The sequence below is a fragment of the Centruroides vittatus genome, unplaced genomic scaffold (assembly GCF_030686945.1).
Source record: "Centruroides vittatus isolate TY-2023 unplaced genomic scaffold, ASM3068694v2 contig_93, whole genome shotgun sequence".
Lineage (NCBI taxonomy): Eukaryota > Metazoa > Arthropoda > Arachnida > Scorpiones > Buthidae > Centruroides > Centruroides vittatus.
Genome location: NW_027122616.1, coordinates 19,434 through 41,013, shown reverse-complemented (window position 1 = coordinate 41,013; position 21,580 = coordinate 19,434). Strand labels below are relative to the sequence as shown.

Here is a 21,580-nt window from a genome sequence, read left to right as displayed (position 1 = left end):
CTTAGAAAAATATTTTAGCTTTGAAATAAAAAGTATTTACGTTCTATCTTTATTAGAACTATTTTTATCGATGCTAATATTCTGACGTCATGTGATGACGTCAGAATTTTCGGGCCTACTTTGATAACAAGTCCACCCCTGGTCGGAGTCGAAGTCGGAGTCGATCGTAAGAAAAAGTCGGAGTCGACGTCGTGTAAAAATCTATTGACTGCACAGCCCTGGTTTTCACTGTGGCTTCTAGTTTTCAAGTACAGAACAGCAAATCTATTTATACATTTGGTGTTCGGTACACGCAGTTCTGTACTAAGTACTGTGTTTCATTTACGGAATACAATTATTACTCATATAATATATAATATCGTATTAAGTTTTTGGACCTTTTTACTTTGGCAATTGTACACATTTTATATGAGAAGCGACTAGGGTTTATCGAACTATCAGTAATAAATCACATTGTTTGTGTTAAGAGGTGCGTATTAGTCAAATATTTTAAATATCTTTATTAAATTCAGATTCGTATAATTTTCTTTCTATAGCATATCAGAAAAATACTAAAATGAAATACGACACATTATTAACCAAATCATCTATGTTCGGCTCATTTCATACAATACAGGTAAATACGAAAGACAAGACGTTAACAATAGTTTAATTTACGTAAGACTAAATATGAGAAATGATCAATATGATAAATAAATAAAATGCAATAAATAGCAAAAAATAGTATTATTGGAAAGCAGATTTAATAACAATAATCGCAATACATTTTATTCTGATCACTTTTATTTATAAAAATATGAAGTACAATTTATGAGTAATGTTCAATAATAGGTAGAATTATATTGATACAGTTTATAAATGCACTCATCTAGTTACATGATATAGGCTAACGTTTATATATATTTGTAATAGAAATTACCCCAACGTTCATGTTAATTCATATCTTACGATATACATCTTTTTTCTACAAACATTCTTATACCTGATATTGGTGTCAAAAGAACTTCCGCAGAAGTAACGATCTTATCTTGAGGGTCCAAAGAGTAAACTTTAAAATTTCGAAGAACATTTGCCAAAACTATTTTCATTTCAATCATGGCAAGTTTACCTCCTGTAAATAAATCATTTTAATAAAATAATTCTTTTGTTTTTGTATTTATTCACTAATCACTTACCGATACAATTTCGCGGACCAGCAGAAAATGGCAGAAATGCATAAGGATGAAGCTTTTTATAGTTTTCAGGTAAGAAACGGTCCGGATCGAACACTTCGGGATTTTCGTAAACAGAAGGATTATGATGGATACCATAGATATTTATGACAAGAGTCGAATGGGCAGGCAACACGTAATTACCTATTTCAATGACAACGATTGAATGCTTTAAGTCAATAACCAATATAAAATATTATTATTTAAAAACAAATTCCAATATATTAAAAATTTACCTATTTTCATTTTCGAAGGATTTTTTCTTGCAATAAAAAGAACGGGAGGATAGATTCTCATTGACTCCTGAAAATTGTAATATATGAAACTAACCTTCGAGTGTATTTAAAGTAATTAAAAAGTTACCTTAATTACGCATTCTAAGTACGTCATTTTCGTCAGGTCGTCGATAGTAATATCTCTATTCATATCATTTTCGAAAATTTCTTGCAATTCCAGATACAGCTTTTCTTGTATATTGTGGAATCTTCCCAGGAAATAAAGAGTCCATGACATAGCGTGAGCGGTTGTATCGTATCCCTGATATTAAAATACGTTGGAAAGAAATTTAAAATTGTTTCTATATAATTTGCAAAATTAATACTGTATAATAAACTTCTAAAATTAGGATAACATGCACGAATATCGCGCATCATTCATATTGATGTCATACCACTTTACGATCTACAACTATATTTTTTGCAGCAAGTAATTACCACACATCTACCGAGTAAATTTAAAACAAGTTTCAAGCTTCCAAACGTCATACAAAAATACACAATGCCACAAAACATCCGCGACTTAGATGTTCTATATTTCAGCATCAGAACGTTATTTATACCAATATAAAAGTAGATTATCATTAATGTCGAATTACAATACTAGCTCCGGATGCACGAAATTGTTATTTTCAATGTCGTATTTTCGAGACATGGTTACATACGACAAATTTGAGAAATTTCCGCATCTCAATTCACATAGTTTTTCGTACTATTTATGACAGAATATCAATGTACCGATTTCGAAAGTTTACTGTTTCGTCCAATAAAAAAATAGTCCAGAAACATTCAAATGGCGCTAATTGTAACTGGCGTGTATTGCTGAAATTATAGAAGAAGAATAAAAACGGCGTCATTTCACTTTTTTCGAAATACAGTTGTTAATAGATGGAGTCGAATAAATAATAATATTGATAAAAAAAAAGAATGGTTCCAACAACTACTTTTCGCGGAAATCGAGGTGATTGATTACGCCTAATTTTGAAGAAGTGAAGTATTAGTAATGTACTGTATATTAAAACATAAAATAAATTCGACATAAATAAAAAGAGATTACAAAAGCGTTTCAGGAAAAAAGGGTTATTAAAATTTCTAAATAATTCATTATAGCAATTCTGTTTATGATTTTAACATAATTAAAAGAATGAGATGGTACACTTCTACCCGTTTAAAAAAAAGTTTCAGTTCCTCAATATAACAAAAAATTCTTCCCCCACATTCGATATTATCAGATTAACTGTATGAACAAAATGTATTCGATCGATGCACGAAATAAACGTTAAATTGTTCATAAACTGTGTAATTGGTCGATCGAAACAACCGAATCGGCCAGCTTGAATTGTCTTGAGTTACGACAACCCACTAAATGTCGTAATATAACGACGTATATTTACGACGCTTTCGGTTATTCAGTTATTATGGACTTGAATTATTCTGTAATACATAATTTTTTGATCATCATCTCAGATATTACTTGCTTTGAATTCCTTCAATTGTCTTTATATAACTAATTTAATTAACTAATGATCGAAAAAATAATTTGATAACAGATATTATCTCGCAGATCTAAGTTACGAATTTACAAACTACTATTTTCATAATCAATAGCAAAAACCACATTCGATTTGAACCAGATATGAAATCGAAAAAGAAAAGTAGGACTATCCTTTTTAACTGAAATTTTGCCCTTCAATTATACATAATAATCTGCTTCTGGATGTTTAAAAATCACCGGCAAATACACATTTTTAATTTGCCAATATTATATTTTTTTCAGCATAAATAGAGAAAATATACAGTAATTCATAAATATTTTGTTTTATATACGAACATTTTTCCTATGATATTTCACCCGATAAAAATTTAAAAGAACAAAATTCAGATTTTAAAACTACAAATCTTTCCATATTAAAAAAATTATAAGTTAGTCCGAAATTACAAATACTATTTTCTGTAGTAATTAATTATGAATGAAATGTAATTATTTCACAAACGTCTTAATTTAAATATAATTTCTAGTTACAAGAAAGAAATTATGATTATTCTTGAAATAGGTTGTACGTTATACTTTAGTTAGAATCTCTGTGGCCGAGTTAACTGTTTGTGGAATTACTTATATTTCAATACGCTGTTTAGGAAAACATTACTTTACTTCAGAATATTAAAAATAATAGCCTTGAAATACATGCGTGCACGATTATATAATTATTTCCTATTAGACTCTCAGTAAATTATGCCTACCGCGAAAATAAAACCTTCCATATCTCTGATAACGTCTTCTTTCGACATTAAACTTTGTTTGACATGAAGATCCAACAGTGAGTCTATAAGACGTTGTTTTGTTTTCGTCTTTGGTTCCTCTTCATGTCGTGCATCTTTGTCTAAGGAATGTTGCTCTTGCATTTCCTTCACGAAATTCTCTTTTTTTCTCTTGAAAACCTACGCATTTAATTAAATCATTAATTACTTAAATCAAAACACAAAATTCTATTCACAAGTTGAGTTTACCTTTTCGTCGAAACGGTGAATTATTTCCGCATCCCTCTTGAAGTTTTTTTTCATTTTACTCATGAGGAAAATTGGCGGAAACCAGTACATTGAATTTAGTAGCCATTCAGGAAAATATTTCAGAATTCTAAATTTTAATATAAATTATTATATCAAAAGATAATTAATGCAAATTTAAAGATTGAATAAGAAATAAAGTACTGTCAACTATTAAATATATATAGAATTTAACACATTATATTTCGTGTGAAAAACGTAATAGCTTCTCATACAGCTATGTCATTAAGTTGAAATAATTTAGAATATTTAAAATTTACTTTAAAACATAAATATGTGTAAAGGTTCTTTACTTATTTTTGTGTTCAAAAACTGCAAGGAAACTTTGCAATTATTTTCTATTGCAATTAATTCATTTTTGAGAAATATTAGAAAAAAGTTGCTGGACTGTATATTTTATATTTTAATCGGATGTTTAAACGTTATGTTTTCGTTATCCTTGAGACAACTGGAGAAAAACAAAAACACGGATAAATACTAGTTATTTATTATAACAACGGTATGCTTAGCGAAAAGTTGATTTGTCAGACATTTGTCGTTCGTGTCACCTATATCTTCCGTGTGTACAAAATACATAAAATTTACTTTTATAACGTTATAACTGATAATTAAATTAACCTGAAAATTCTTAATGCATACTTAATGACTTTATATGTTAGAAACGTAATTCTCTTTATACTTCTTCCTACACATTGTTATAACAGCTCTTTATTATGATCAGTAAGTATAGCAATAACACTTCATTTATAATTTACAAACTTTTAATGCGATGTTAATCGACGAACAATCGAAATTTAGAATGTTTGCTGTTCCTTCTACTAAAGTTGACTCGAACATTTTAAAAACTTTATCACATAAAAACTAACATTACATTATTGATTATAGATATTACATTTGTAAATATTATTTGAAAAATGAAGAAATATATCTGGAACCGAATTTTCCATACCTGTGTATTGCAGACACATATTCTTGATCGTTCGTAGTCTGAGAATGTAGAGAAACTCCTATTGCTATGTCTATACGGAAATAAATTGATACTTATATTTTTAAAATAAACAAATATAAGTCGTTTGAAAATGATATTCAGTTTCGGAAAGACATGGAAGAACGGGATAATTTTACTAAAAGAAAAAACAGTACTGGACGAAACAGGAAAATAATCAGTTTGGTCGTGCAAAATTGGATCATAGTCAGCTATAGTTTTAACTACTGTCGCTAGAAAGGGACGATGTTAATAAAAATAGCAGTTACGCGAGAAGCGATGTTGTCTTGTGTGTCAGAATTTCACGCAACTAAGTCTGTAATCACCGTAAAACGTGTAAGTGTTTAAAAAAAAACTGTTTCAATTTCTGCCACCGTTCATTGATTACTTCGTTGAGGAAAGTTCAGTAGCTCACTTTTCTTGCAATGACATTTAAATGTATATATATTATTTTTTAAAATTCATTTCATACTTATTCTACATGATGAGCAATAAGTGGACAAAATAAATATTTTATGTATCGTATACGTATAAAGAAATTGATGTTTATAATTCTTAATCAAATATTTTACATTAGAGAGTAATACCTGCGATTATATCGAGTGTGCAAGATTTCATCCATTCCAAGACATTGAATATTTCATTTTCTTGCAATTGTTTGAGTTTATCGACTAAGACGTTTGAATGTTCCATGAATACATTTCGATAGTCTTTCAGATTCCAAAGATGAAAATGTGGAGCTAAATATTTTCTTCTTCTTCTCCAATTATCGTCAGAACTTTATTTAATTAAATTGAAAGAACTATAAACAACGATATTTTAACTAAACATCAAATAATGCATTACCTGTACAGAATACTGTTGTGTCCAAAAATTGGCTTAAAGAAATCATAACTAGATGACTTATTGATTAAACTGTTGCTTCTTAACACTTCCTACGAGACATAATACTGTATATTTTAATTTCGGAATTAATATATTACATAACAAGGCATGTTTGATTACCTTTGCAGATTCTGGATGTAAGAAAAAAGTTAATTTATATCCAAGTATGTTTATACAGGCAACTTTCTCGTTTGGAAATAGCGTAGAGAGTCCAGTAAGTACGTTTGAAATTACTGGAAAGATACGAAAAATTATTTCTTGAATTTATAAACAGTCAAATTACCAAATAAAATATTAATGCCATACATATGCCAACGTGGGAATTTTGATATTGTTTGATACGCTGAGAAAATAAAATATTCCATAAAACTGGTAAAAAGGACACAGACGGTAGATTCATTTTCAACTCCTGGCCATTGTCTTTATTTTCTGGAAAATTAATATCTGTTATAAAAATAAAAATAGATTATAACGAGCAATTTTTTATTTTGTTATCGACAGAATGCCGGGCTGCAATTTTTAATCATATTTTTAATTAATTTAATTTAAAATACTGGGTGTTTATAATTAAAGTTCCACTTTGAAATGGCCATAAAATGAAAATACTGGTCAGAATGTTATTAAACTTGGTAACAGTGTACAGGAGGTCATGTGATTTTATTTCCTGCAGAAAAAACTAGTTCAAAAACTCACCACCAGCAGGAAATGTCGCTGTATGCAGTATTGTTAATTGAAATAAGACACGAAGACATCGGTTGAAAATGTTTTTAATCATTTTATGTTCAAAGTGATATCCACTATTTTCTGAAAGCAATTTAAATTATTGTGTTCTCAACAGTAGCTCTTAGCATATCAGGAGGAATTTCACTTGCTTTCAGAAAATGAATGGAGGCTACATTGAACATGCTTTGTAACAATTAAAAACATTTTAAACCGATGTCTTTGTGTCTTATTTCGATTAACAATAATGCATACAGCACCATTCCCTGCTGGGGGTAAGTTGTTGAACTATGTTCATTTCATGGGAAAAAAATAACATGAAGTCCTGTACACTATTACCAAGTTTAATAATATTCTGTCCAGTAGTTTTTATTTTATCGCCATTTCAAAGTAGAACTTTAATTATAAACACGCTGTATATACCCAGCAACTCAAATTAGTGGTTGCTTATCACTGTACATCATACTTTTCCTTTAACTTTAGAGACGTGCCAGTCATCTATCTAATGCCTTTTAAGGAAAATATTTGAATTGAAATGACATGACTTTCGGTTTTCAACGAAAGTTTGTATATAGTTATTCAGGGCCACACTTGCAAGTAATTCTATGTCTTGTCTCGTTTTTTGTATATCTCACCCTGTTCTCGAAATTAAAAAATGACAGACAGTCAGTCTGCTGACAGTAACATTTTATAAGCCTAGAGTTATTTCAAACTGCAGGTCAATAACTATGTGTCGTATGTCATAAAAGTATTTTCTTTTCATTTTGCTATATTTGATGAATTCATAGAAGCAATAAATTCATATATTGTATAGCAGTCGTACAAATAAGTTTCGTTCACCATGTTACAATATGCAAAACGTATATTTTGAAATTATTATTAGATATTTTTTAAGTTATAAAATATATTGTTATTGCTAAATTCTGTTTGTTAGAATTGCATTACTAATAGTTTATCTGTTTATTAAATTGTGTTTTACTGTTGATGATAAGTCTGCCTTCTTTGAGTACAGACACCTTGTCAATTTGCTCGTTGTTTTCTCACTCCACAGTTTTTCTTCCTACAGCCATTCTCTCACAACAGCCGCCGATAAGTGAGGTCTAGCCCACAGCTAACCCTCTCGGTTTTCACAAAGTGTTGTCAGGTGTGGGGTGGTGCTGCCCCCTTTCAGGATAAGAGTGTCTGCTGTAGACAGGTGTTCTTCTTAGAAAGGTTTTGCTGTCTTTAAGTATATATCATATAAGATACCCTATACAGTGATTTTAATATTAATTAAGTAGTTTTAAGATAGCTAAAATGGAGGAAAATCTACAAGGAGCAACCCTCAGTGGAACCAGTAGTGTTATCCCCCCATTGCTGTCATTCACAGGTAGTTTGACAGAACCAAGGGTTACAGAGTTTTTCGAGTACCTGACTGATGTCATGAAATTGGCGGCCTGGAGAAAGACACAACTGTTAGTGGTGGCCAAACTTAAGCTTGCGGGAGTCAAACGAGAATTCGTGCATAAAGATAGACAAATAAAAGATGTAGAGAATTTCGATACCTTTAAAAAAATAATGCTGGAAAGATTTGAATGGGTTCCCTATCAATTTAAATTTAATAAATTTTATGCGTGTATCCAGGAAAGGGACAAAGATGTCCAAACGTTTTGCAGTTCGCTTACAAGCGCTAGCTAGCAAGAAAGAGATCAAACAGATAGGAGCAGATGAGGCAGGAGCAGAAGTAATTCAGAGAGTCCAGGAGCATGAATTAGACAGACGATTGAAAACCCAGTTTTTGAATGGCCTGGACTTGAGAACTAGACAGCGAGTGATGAGCCAAGAGCCTATCTCATTTGACGAAGCGTTACAGGCTGTCTTAAGCGAAGAAGAGATATAAAATCTCACTGCTTACCTCTGTGGAATTCTGAAAACAATTACGGAGGTCTCCCGTTTAGCGGCGATCTGCGAAAAAATAAAACAAAGTAACGACCACTCTAAAAGAGCTACAATTACAAATTAACGATTCAAAGAAGAAACCACCTCAGGAACAACAAAAGGGCCTGAATGTTAGACGACAAAAGCCTGATATCAGGTGGCAAGGCCAAGTCAGTTATGTCAAGGAAACTTTCCAACAAGATAAAGAGTTATGTAAATGCCACTTTAGATGAATATAGAAAAAACTTAGATAACCATACAAAAAGCAGGGGGCAGTGTAAGGAAACTAATGGAGATAATGTTTCCATTTATCAACCTACCCATAGGACAAACAATTATGGAGGGAATCAACGTTTTCTTTTGAGGCCGCCAGTTTCTAGAAATGATCTTCTGAATCAAGCAAAAAATAACTTTTCTGTAAAGCCAAATGTTAGAAATAATCGAGACTATGATCAATTCCTGATATCAAATAACCCTGGTGTCAAATGGCAAGGCAGAATAGGTATAGTCCAAGCCAACCATAAGCCTGTAATTCTCGTTTACATAAATAATATTCCAGTTAAACTTGCTATAGATCTAGAGGTAGGTTACTTGTTGTTGTCAAATGAAATACCCAATCAATTATAAGGGGAAGTACCCATTAAATTTCGAACAAAACAGAAGATAAGGAACATTGATGGAGAAACCGTCCAGATCGTAGGCATGACTGTGCCTACGTTCAAATTGCGTTGATACAAATTTCCCACATCGTGCAAAATCATCTGATTGAATAGTATAGCTTCCTATGAAGGAGTGGTTGGAAAAACACTTTTAGAATGAGAAAAAGTTAATGCTTGATCGAATTAACAAGTGAGTTATTTTACCCAATGGGAAGGTAAGCATGTTTTGTTTGTGGGGGAAGTCTAAGAAGACAACTCATGGCAAGGGGGCAGCAGACAGCTGGACAGAGGACGGAGCGACTGTGCTCGGCTTAATAAGATCAACTTTCATTGCTCTATGACAGCAAAGGTAAGGTTGACACTCAGCCATTGAGGTCAACTCGAACCTGAGGCAAGAGCCACAAATGATTCAAATTATCAGGTCGGAAATCCTGGTAAGGAACATACGACCTGACTAAGAAAAATTATGTCAAAGAGGAAATAAAAAGGATTCACATAGAAAAGGGAGAAGACAAAAATAATTTAGAACAACTCTCTACATCTGAATTAAGAAAAGACACATCAACAGAAGTAGGTCAAGGTAAAATAATTGAATGTCAAGAGACAAATATACGTTTCGAACCAACTTAAACATCCTAGCCAGATAGATTCAAGCCATGTTGATTATCATTTCTTCATCAAAAGACCATACATATCCTTAGAAGATAAACTGATGCAACCAGTATCGATAACCAATGTGTCCACCGTAAGAATGTTCCTGTCACCACGACGAAAATAGCATTCCTCTTCCGATCTGTCCTACAACAACAATGCCTCATTTTAGACAGGCTCATATTTATACAGAGCAGGATATCAATTCTGCCATGCAGCAAATTTATCAAACTTTTCGCAGGCTTTAGATAGACATAGGAAATTTTTGTTATGACTGAGAAACGATTAAGAGAGAGAGTGTATCTCTCTTACGACTGATGGTACATCAAAGCAATGTCTGACCATCAGCAGTCACCGGTATAACTAAGTCACATCCCAAAACCCCCAGATAATTTAATTCAAAAACTTAACCTAACTTCCTTCGAAGATGACGATGAATCATCTGCTCTACGCATATAAAATGTTTAGTTTGAAATTGCCCTCAGTCCAAGACAGTGTTAATGTTTCAAGGGAATTATATTGTTACTATTAAGATATAGTAATAAGTTTTACAAGAGAGAGTTTTAAAACAAATTATTGAACATTTCCAACCCAAAAAATGTACGTTAATTACGAAAAATCACACTATATCCCTGTGCGATTTTTAGAAAAGCAAAGAAAAGTGTGAGAAATCTGGTAATTTAGGTAATTAAGTTACCTTTCACGATAAGTGAAAGGTCCGAGGTCAGATATGTCACACGTCTCTTTCGATGACTACATTGATGAGTCAATTGAAGTTGGATTAACTATGAACAATTGTTACACAAGTTGTAAGACAAAACTTAATTTTCTGAACCCTCGATCGTTGGTTATGAGTAATAACCCTCCTAACAGTCCTAAAAAAGTAATAATACATTTGACTAAATGTTCGATTTTTCATCAACAATCATCAGTCACGAATCGAACTTATAACCCCTTTCATCACTTGATAAATGAGTCAGCTTCTGTTAAATCTGATATAAAAAGGGGGTGAATGCAGACTTTGTTGCGGATATCGACAGAAGACACAAGGCGAATATGGAAACAGGAGAAATATTGCAGGACAGAAGACCTGTCCTGCCATATTTATCAACGATAACCTCTGACCCGACTCCGTCGTACACTCTGACAGTCCACTTCTGACTCAGCTCGATCAGCAAGTGTCTACCAATTCACCGCACAATCTATGAATGTCAAGAGGTATTCATTTAGATTGAAACAGTTATTGTAGACTCTCTCTCTCCCCTAGTTTAAGTTAAATACATTAGACGAGTAGATGCGAACAGTGACGCTACGACGCTCTCGCGTTGAAGAGAATTGTTGGTATTACCATATTTACTGTTTTCGTTTTATTCTGTTTTAGTTTAGAATTGCATTAGTTTTATCCGTTTATTAATCTGTGTTATAGTGTTGATGATAAGCCTGTCTCCTTTGAGTACGGACACCATGTCAATTTCCTCGCGGCCTGCCCACTCCACAATTTTTTATCCTACAGCAATTCTCTGACAAGAGCCGCTGATAAGTGAGGTCTAGCCCACAGCTAACCTACTCAGTTCTCACAAAAGTATTAAAATTTTAACGTAATATTTCTAACATTTGAACCAATTTTTGTGGTGATATCAATGGATGTTCCCTTCTAAGGACGTTCTTTCAACAGGAAGATGCAATGAACTTTCATTTTCACCTTTTTGTTTGACTTTCTCGTCTCACCTGAAACTGTTGACAATAATGTAATGTAATATATAATGAAGAAAATTGTTAAATTTATCGAGAAAAAAAGTCTAAAATCTTTCAAATATTTCAGCAGAAGAAATGAAAAGACATTTTGTTGTTTCCGGCTTAACGCAAGTTGACTTCGTTTTTGCGAAGTACTTATCTTACAGTCATCGTAGAAGTTTGATGTCAACATGAGGATTTTACCCCTTAAGTTTGCCCCCTGTATATCCTTTCACGTAAGAGCATTTACTTGTTTTGATTGGACAAAATCCGAGAATATTACTAAACTTCGCGTTTAAACCGAAGAGTCAGCCACAAAAATCTGAGAGAGAGAGTATGTGCTAACAAGCTTCTCCAGGAGTCCACCATCAGCTTTCTTCTCACAAAGGAAGGAGATGGCATCTCCAGACATTATCAAATAAAGTTCTAATGACAAATTCCAGGTCCAGCAAGTGTCCTACACAAACAGTGTCCAGTATGTGGACTTTTTTATAACTTGTGAATCCTGCTACAAAAATTGACGTAGTATGATTGACAATTATTGTAAACCGCTCTCTCACAAGTAAAATTTTGCGAGATAGGTATTAATAGTAAGATAGAAAAGAAAAATAACTCGAATATATATATCCTCTGATCGATATCGATATTTGTAATCCAGAACTATATATGTATCTTAATAATAGCAGTTATTTATGTTTTAAATAGAATCTTATTTTGTTATTTGTTAAAATGGAGTATTCTTTGACTCAGCCGCCGCCTTTCACCTTTCCAACGTACTCGTTTTGTCTCCCATTCGATATTCCGCGAGATAAATATTAGCGCGTTAACCCGCTATAAAAACATTGGTTGATTGGTGTCGGGGAAACAACTTACAGGGGATTCTTACAGACCCTTGTTATATAAAAGGAAGCCATCGGTTATGACAACCGAGAACTTGTTAAAAACAACAGATTTGCCGAGTAAGAGGTGAGCGATCATAACGGTATCATTCACCCCGGGTGCGATTTCACAGTGGTGTAGACACTTCAGTAACCTAGGGGCGCTTTGTTTCTGATTGAAGCGCGGCAACGGCTTGCGAACCCGTTTTGCAACATAACGGATAGGCGAAATATAAGCGACTTCTCACTCGGCATAAGTAGTATCTGTTTACTTTTAAAACGTTCTTAAATTACATTACACCTTGTCTATGTACTGTACAGGTCAAAATCGATTTTAAAACTTCTGCCTCGTCACAACCCGTCACTTTATTAATTCTATTAATATGAAAAATTTCGTTAACAATCTCGTTAAAATCGTTAATTATCACAACGTGTTTCTGCATTTGTTAATTTGAGTGGCTGCCACAAGAATGCTTGCCCGTTTCATTCTCATACGAATATAATATCCCATATAAATAAGACGCACAGCTTCGCAGTAATATATTAAGACTCTAAGAGTATATATATCGTTATAAGAACACTGTAGTGTAAATAAAACAAGAATATTAAGAATAAAAATGTCTCTAAAAACTGGCTACACTAGTCATTATTTAATAAGAATACCCATGTATTAATAGATATTATTTACACGGTTTGTATTTTCGTTACAGACCAAAAACAAATCAGATGTTTAGCGAATGCTAATCGTATGATATATATATATGTAGGAACCTTACTATTATTATCACGACCCTCACCGTAAAACAGCTTACAGTCGTTCGTGCGTTGATAGATTTAAGAGTTAGTAAAAAAGGAAGATCCGTTTGAAAGTTTCTAAAACTAGAGAGTGAAGAAGTCGCTTTCCTCCGGAGCGGCAAGAATTTCCCTTGAGCGTTGACGGATTCTCTTGAGTGGCGACGGCTGAAATCGCAATGGCGGCGGCGGCGGCGAGCGGCTAGACAAACGCGGTTCGAGAAAAACTGGATGACTTCCTTCGACTCATCGACCCCTTCTATTTATTAGGGGGTCCTCCTCCTGGGTTTTTCCCACGACTTCGTTAGGAATTTTAGTACATTGAGGACAATAGTCAATTTTTCACTTGTTGGTTCCGGGTGACACATTAAATATGTCACTTTGAACAAAGTAAATAAGTACGTGGGACACAGTTTTAATTGCCTTTAACACCTATTTTTCACTTTATACACTTAAATTTTTCTCCCGAACAACAAAAATTAAACAAAATATTTTCACCAATGCGACTCTCACATGAGAATGAAAAATGTTCGTACGAGATCTATAAAATGACAATTCTCAAAAAATAATTTGTGCTGCTGCTTTTGCACTTATGAGCATTTCATATCTGTTAATGGAAAGAAACGAGCTTAAAGGAAGAGAATGGTATGGTAACACTTAAACAAAGCTGAAATTATTTAGAAACGAATGTCTAAATATAGTATCGCAAAAATAAGTAATTGCAGTAAAATAGTACATAGAGAAATTAAACTATGTATTTAAACTACTAAACAAATGAAAAAAATTAAACAGATTGAGAAATAAAATACGGCTTGTAGTTTAAATAAGTTCTAAAATCCTGTTACGTTTCATAAAATCAACAGTAAACTTAATATATCAGAAAAAAGTTTTCGTATTTTCAAGTATGAAAACACGTGTCAAATCTCTATATAATAACCAATAACAATCGGTTTTAATCGTAAGAAAACAAGACTAATAATATTAATCCTCTAAAAAACAAGATAAAAAATACGTTTGCATAGATAAGTCTCAGACTCATTGCAATTACTATAATAGCACATAGTTTCCCTCTGTTATATATAATAGAGCCGGGAAAGTGAAAGGAAATTTTGATTATAAGCGAAAATTATTTATAAAAAAAATTCGTTTTCGTCTTTATAACATTGCGGATTGTTATTCAATTAAAATATGGTTTATCGATTTCTTTTATAAAATCGTCTTTTTTAAGATATTCGTCTTAAAGTAATAATACTTTTAAAAAATAATAATGAAAACTTTACTTACTTCCAGACACAGATGATGTCTTTCCATGCGATATTAAACTCGAATCATTCGCTCGTTGTTTTCTGTTTCTCCATTTCTTCACTAGTGTATAAATCAACAGAAGACAAATAATAACCGAACTTAAAAGAAATTGAAAAGTTGACAGAACCATGATTAATATACGTTTTGCTCGGCACTTTCCAAAGTGGTACGTAATAATTCACTATCTACGTGTATATTACTATTAAAAACAGGCAAATGCCAATAAGAAACGGAGTTTTATGACACGCAATCTGTTGTCTGCCAATCGTAGAAGTTAAATATCACACTACACTAACCGGAAAGTACTGCTATTATTTTTCTCGCTTTTCGAAGATTTATTCGAGAATTTTAACTACTTAGAGTATATTTTGATTCAATTAACGGTTTTAGTGTCAACCGGTGGCCGAGTGGATGAAATCATTAAACATTCAAAGTGAAACGGTAACTTTATTGTGTCATTATATGCTAGAACTACCGGCCACGTGATTGACAGAAAATAGCTCAAATTATTAATACCTTTATCATAGCTAAACACATCCTAAACTTTATTATTTTCTGCAGACAGAAAACAATGAAAATTTATTTAAAATCTCACTCGCCGACTACGATCAAAGAGAAGTGAAAGAACGATATGAATTCGTTTTGTTTTCTTTTTTTTGAAATTTCACGTAAAACACTAGAAGGGGCACGCTCTCGATAAATGCGTGTTGTCGTTTGTATTAATTCTGTTTATGATGTAATTTGTATTTTAATTGTTTTCGAAAAAAATAAATATTTATAAAAATATTTACGAATGAGAATTTGTTAATAAAATAAGAAATTGTTTTAAATTAACATCGTGTCTATGCGCGAGACAAATATTTAAAATAGGAAATTTATACCACATGATTAAAATGATATTTAATAAATGTTAACCTGTATAAAAATTCCTGCATAATAGGACGATTTATAACGCATTTTTAAGTATGATATAAAGTAACAAAATATGTAAATACATAAATTAAAAAATTAAGAATAATAATTATAACTCGGAGGAAATTTCCATTATTGCTTATTGTAGTTTGTCTGCAGTAAAGTAGAGATTTAATTGTAAAAGGCATGAATAAATTCGTGGAAATGGCAAGAAATCACAGAGATATAAGAAACAGATAAGGAGTTAATTGCATAATAATTACTTTAGCTTTCTTATATTTCCTTGATGGTATTGATAGATTTCTATTCAAGTAAGACATTCCTATTGAAATTGACAACCTTCATTGAAGGATTATTTTTTAAGTATTTTAGAAAAATACTTTCCTTCTAAAATATTTGATTCTAAAATACTTATAAAATATTTGTTAAAAGGTTCCATATTGAGCATATAACATGAAAACTTATAAATTACAGAGTAAAAATTCTCTAAGCAGCAAAATAATATTAGTACCTTATAAACGTGTTAGAACTTTATATTGAAAAATGAAAAAATATTTTCTTTACATTCGTTTAGTTAAGTTATGGTAACGCAACACTTGGACGATCTGCCTAAGGCAGTGATGAGGGATGTGATGAGGAACCATTTATCATAATTTTTGTCTCGCCATGGACCACGAACTGTTTGGCAGTAATATAAGATTTTATAAGGTTGTTCTATAAATTAAACAGGTATAAAATTATTCGGAACCAAGAGTTTTATATTATTTGCGAAAATGTTACATTAATTATATTATTTTAGTGCGATTTTTGTGACTGCATACTGTTTACCAACTGCTGGTTCTTGATTCGGTGCTACTCAAAGCCAAACGCGTGTCGGCACTGGCATCCAACCAATTTCGATGTTCATTTTTAATTATCAAAAGCACTGAGAATCCTCGCTCGCAAAAATATGTGGTTGAAAATAAAGTTACGTACCGTAAAGCAATTTCTCGAATTTTAGGGAAAGCAATAGCTTTTTGGCTCCAAAAATCTTCAAGATTAATTTCTGTCTGGAATGATCCTCGCAGTTATTATCGTGTTGCATCTCAATAAACTCTTCTTGTATTTTCATTTGGCACCTCAAAAATGTTGACTATGAGAGGATTGCAAATCAGTTTCCGAATACCTTTGTCCTTGCAGTCAGGAAAATAGTGATTGGATTTATTTTTCAAGTTTTGCAAACGGAACGTAATGTTCTTTTGTATTTGTCCATTAATCTCAGCACACTCGTTCGTAAAATTGATTCAGTGGTACCTCGACATACGAGTTTAATTCGTTCCGTAACCTTGCTCGTATCTCAAATTGCTCGTATCTCAAAGCAATTTTCCCTATTGAAATTAATTGAAATGCCATTAATCCATTCCAGCTCCCAAAACACCACCTCAGTTGTTTTTGTTAAGTGTTTTTGAATAAGAAAAATGTATTTACAAGAAGAAACATTTGTTTATAAATAACAAATACATATTCTATAAAAACATAATAAAAGAAAAAGTGAAGTGCTTACAGAAGCGCTTAATTTTTGTCACTGGTCTTCGCTTTTTTCGTCACGCTTTGCTCATTTTCACTTGCAGATCGTTTAAAAAAACTGTCCAAGGAGGTTTGTTTCTTCCTCCCTTTCAGGATATTGCGGAAATGAGTTAGGCAAGTTTCGTTGAACAACTCCGATGCACGACCAGTTGCAACTTTTTCGGGGTGATTTTTATCCACGAACTCCACAACTTTCTCCCACATTTCCAAGATCTCCTTTATATCTCTTGTAGAGATAACCTCCTCCATCTCTGGCTTCTCTTCAGAACTAATTTTTCGTTGAACCACCGTATGCTGCTGCGAATGTAGATCGTGTAACTCCTCGGTTGTCAGCTCCTGAGACTGTTCCTCGACGAGTTCGTTCACATCTCTCTTATCCACCTCCAGACCCATAGATTTTCCCAGAGAAACAATCTCCTCTACCACTGACACTTCGGGTTCCAATCCTTCGAAGGCTCTTTCAGCTACAGCCTCAGGTCACAGCTTCCATGCAGAGGTTAAGGTCCTCGTTGTAACACCCAGCCAGGCCTGATCAATAATTCTTAGGCATATCACGATGTTAAAGTGGTCCTTCCAGAACTCTCGAAGGGTAAGGTTTGTGTTCTCCGTCACCTCAAAGCAGCGCCGAAAAATGTGCTTGGTGTACAACTTCTTAAAATTAGAAATCACCTGCTGATCCATGGGCTGCAGGATAGGAATGGTGTTGGGTGGTAGGTAGAGAACCTTTATAAACTTGAACTCTTCGAGTAAATCATCTTCGAGATTTGGTGGATGAGCAGGGGCATTGTCGAGGACGAGAAGGGCTTGCATGGGTAGGTTGTTTTCCTGTAGATATTTTTTAACAAAGGCCAAACACCAGGTTTATCCACTCCACAAAGAATTTCCTGGTGACCTACGCCTTCGGATTTGCCCTCCACATAACTTGCAGTTTTTCTTTTAAAATCTTATGTGACTTAAAGGCTCTGGGATTTTCCGAATGGTATACTAGCAGAGGCTTAATTTTGCAGTCGCCACTCGCATTGGCGCAAAGTGCTAGAGTTAATCCATCCTTCATGGGTTTGTGACCTGGCATCGTCTTCTCCTCTGCCGTTATGTAAGTCCTATTTGGCATCCTTTTCCAGAAAAGCCCTGTCTCGTCACAGTTAAAGACTTGCTGGGGGATGTATCCTTTGGCTTCTATCAGTTCGGAAAACGTTTTGATTTAAACCTCAGCTGCCTTCACATCCGAACTTGCTCCCTCACCATGCTTGACGACGGAGTGAATGCCGGTCCTTTTCCTAAAGTTGTCAAACCAGCCCTGACTGGCTTTAAACGAGTCCTCCGATTCCTCGTTTGTGGAAGTGTGTGGAATCTGCTTCAGCAAATCACCGTAAATCGCTCGTGCCTTCTCACGTATGATGCTTTGTGTTAAGGTTCTCCTTGAAGCTGCTTCTCTGTCACCCACACCATCAGTAGTTTCTCCATCTTTTCATGGAGAGACGTCCGGAGCTTAGAAATTATTGTAACGCCCTTAGCTGGCATTATACGCTTTATCAACTCCTTCTGTTTAAGCACATTGATGTGCTACGCCCGTACATCCTCGCCAAGTCAATTACTTGCACACCTTGCTCATGTTTTTCTATGATTTCACGCTTTAATTCAATAGACATCATCATCTTCTTCGGACCCATGGTTATAAAAATAAATGTGATAATGTTTTGTAAATGTACAAAAAGCGTAAAACGCGAACCCAATTTATCAAAAATTCTTCGAAAACGAGGGAAACAAGCACACAGACTGAGGTCTAGTCTGAGGTGGGAGAAACCGTTAGACGCTGCACACGACCCCAACATGCGGGGCGCATGTTGGGGTCGTGTGCAGTGGTGTAGTGTGCGATTCCTCGTATCTCAAATCTTGCTCTCATCTCAAAGCAAAATATCGCTCGCTCGGTGGCTCGTATCTCAAAACACTCGTATATTAGGGCACTCGTATGTCGAGGTACCACTGTATATTGGGTTCAATGTGTCAAACGCAGAAAAATTCTCTTTTTCGACTTTGCTGATCCATAGGTCGATTTTAGCGATAAACGCGCTGATTTTATCTTCAAATGCTAGTGCCTTCCAATTTGATATTACCCGACCCTTACAGTTGAAGGTTCAATTTATTTAGTTGTGAAAAAAAAAAATCTACTAAATAACGCAGAATGTATGGCCGCGTTTCTTTATGCAGCGAGAGTGTAGCGAAAATGACGTCACGAGCAGCTATCGCTACACGTCGCTGCAGTATAGTTTAGAAACGCTTTTCGCTCGAGCTAAAGATGGACGCCGTAATATATTCTCTGATTTCGATTACGGCCGAAACAAGTGTTTTAGCTAAAGAATTACGACAAAACAAAAAACGAAAGTATGAAGAATTGAGCCTTGCTCTTTCGAAAAAAATGAACAGAACGAAGAGACAGAAGATAGAAAATTATGTAGAAGACATAGTATTTTCATATTCTTTAGATGACTTTCAGAGTCATTTTCGACTTTCAAGAAATTCTACAGAAGTAAGTTTTACTTTAAATACTTTTTCTAATAGGAAACAAAATGCTATAATTTATAAAATAGCTTATTTAGTTTTACATGTGTTATTCTGTAAGATTTTCTGAAAATTAAGTTTTTTAAATGAATCAAATTTTGATATTCGTTAAGTTAATCGAATTATAATTACATTTAAGTTTCGGAAATTAGTTAATAATATATTTTTTCTTGTCAGCATAACTAAACAAAGAACAGTGTCATTGTACTAACATTCGTAAATTAAGTTAGTCTACTGTATGCACTATAATATTAATTATATGTTTCTGCCTGTTATTTCTTTCTTGTTCATTAAATAAAACTTATCGTTTATGTATTTATTTTATAGGAAGTTATAAAGTTGATAAATACAACAAGAAATGAAAAAAAGATGGGTCGACCTTCTATTTCAACAGACAAAGAAGTTTTGTTAAGTATATGGACACTTGCTAATCAAGAGTCTTTCAGAGGCATTTCCGATAGATTTGGTTTGAGTAAAGGTCATGCATACAGAAGTTTTATGAATTTTTGCAATAAAATGAGTTCCATGTTGAGTAATTTTATTAAGTGGCCATCAAACAATTTGGACGACACCGTACACAAATTTGAGCAATTACGAAAGATTCCATTGCCAGGTGTAGTTGGATGTGTTGATGGAACACACATATTCATAAAGGCACCTAAAAAAGATAGCCAAAGCTATTACAACAGAAAAGGACGACATTCCATTTTGTTACAAATAATATGTGATGCAGAAATGCAGATTATCGATGCTTTTGTTGGATGGCCCGGAAGTTCCAATGACTCTCGGGTGTGGAAACAAAGCCCAATATACAATTTATTATTGCAGGAGCCAAAAAAATATTTAGGAAACAGTTACTATTTGCTAGGTGATTCTGCATATCCTTTAGATACTTTTTTATTGGTACCATTTAAGGATTATGGTACTCTCACTATAAAAGAGAAAACTTATAATAAAAGACACAGTTCAGTCAGAGTAGTTGTGGAACAGACTATAGGACTTTTGAAAGGACGTTTCCGCAGACTCAAATATTTAGATATGGAGAATATCGCAGCCATGTCTAAAGTGGTTATGACAGCATGCATTTTACATAATTTATGCATTAAGAAAGGAGAAAAGGATATTCCAGAAGACATCTTACTTGATAACCATGATGGTGATGATGATGATGATTGTGATGATTTTCCTGAAAGAACACACAATCGTGCATCTGCTGTAGAAAAACGAAATAGAATTGCAGATTTCTTGATGGAGAAGTAAAATATATTTTAAGTGCTTTTATTGTATGAAACTGTACATATAAAATAAAATTTAGATTTAAATTAATTATACAATCTTGTATTTTTTTGTATGAGTACATTTTATTTTAACACATTACATTTGTAATATTGTTATGTACAGGGTTCTTTCTGATGCACCTGGAAAATGAGGGATTTTCATTAATGTTTGGAAAAAGTCATGGAAAGTAGGAAATTTTACAAAAATCCTCAGTCAAGAAATTTGCTACCTTGTTGATTTTTTTGTTATTAATTATCATCATAGTTTGGAAAATTCAAATTAAATTATACATATAGGCAATTAAACCTATCATACAATTTGCCAAACAATGCTAAACTGATAAGTTAACAAATATTTTAGATTAAAATTAAAAGAATGCTTTAAGTACATGTTTTTATCATCATAGGATAGCATATAGAATTATAAACTTGATGCAATATGTTGATTAATAGAAATAAAATTTAATTCAGTGCTACAATTATTTTTATTTTTAGCACAGACAGTAATTAAGACATTTTGGCATCCAAAAATATAAAAATTCATTCTGAGGTAACTGTCATAAATTTTTTAAGGTTTAAAAATTTCAGTTAAGGATGAACTTCCAAGTAATGAATACCAAAAAATATTGAAATATTTAAACTATGAATCTCTCAATTACCATTTACACTCAGTTTGAGGGCAGATTTTA

The 21,580-nt window shown here is 33.1% G+C and overlaps 2 protein-coding genes across 2 annotated transcripts; one reads left to right on the top strand and one right to left on the bottom strand.

Moving 5' to 3' along the window:
• Window positions 1-897: 897 nt before the first annotated feature.
• LOC136984807 (cytochrome P450 4C1-like) lies at window positions 898-17,448 on the bottom strand. The gene is made up of 11 exons (XM_067281950.1): window positions 17,094-17,448; window positions 6,042-6,178; window positions 5,883-5,971; window positions 5,624-5,814; window positions 5,001-5,070; window positions 3,995-4,121; window positions 3,728-3,925; window positions 1,575-1,748; window positions 1,448-1,514; window positions 1,176-1,355; window positions 898-1,111 (listed from the first exon to the last, which is right to left on the bottom strand). Exons 1-11 carry the CDS (start codon window positions 17,446-17,448, stop codon window positions 945-947), a joined length of 1,755 nt encoding a protein of 584 aa, XP_067138051.1. The 3' UTR covers window positions 898-944.
• Window positions 17,449-19,351: 1,903 nt separating this feature from the next.
• Window positions 19,352-20,874, top strand: LOC136984806 (putative nuclease HARBI1). The gene is made up of 2 exons (XM_067281949.1): window positions 19,352-19,582; window positions 19,942-20,874. The coding sequence occupies exons 1-2, from the start codon at window positions 19,352-19,354 to the stop codon at window positions 20,872-20,874; spliced, it is 1,164 nt and encodes a 387-aa protein (XP_067138050.1).
• The last annotated feature ends 706 nt before the right edge of the window (window positions 20,875-21,580 follow it).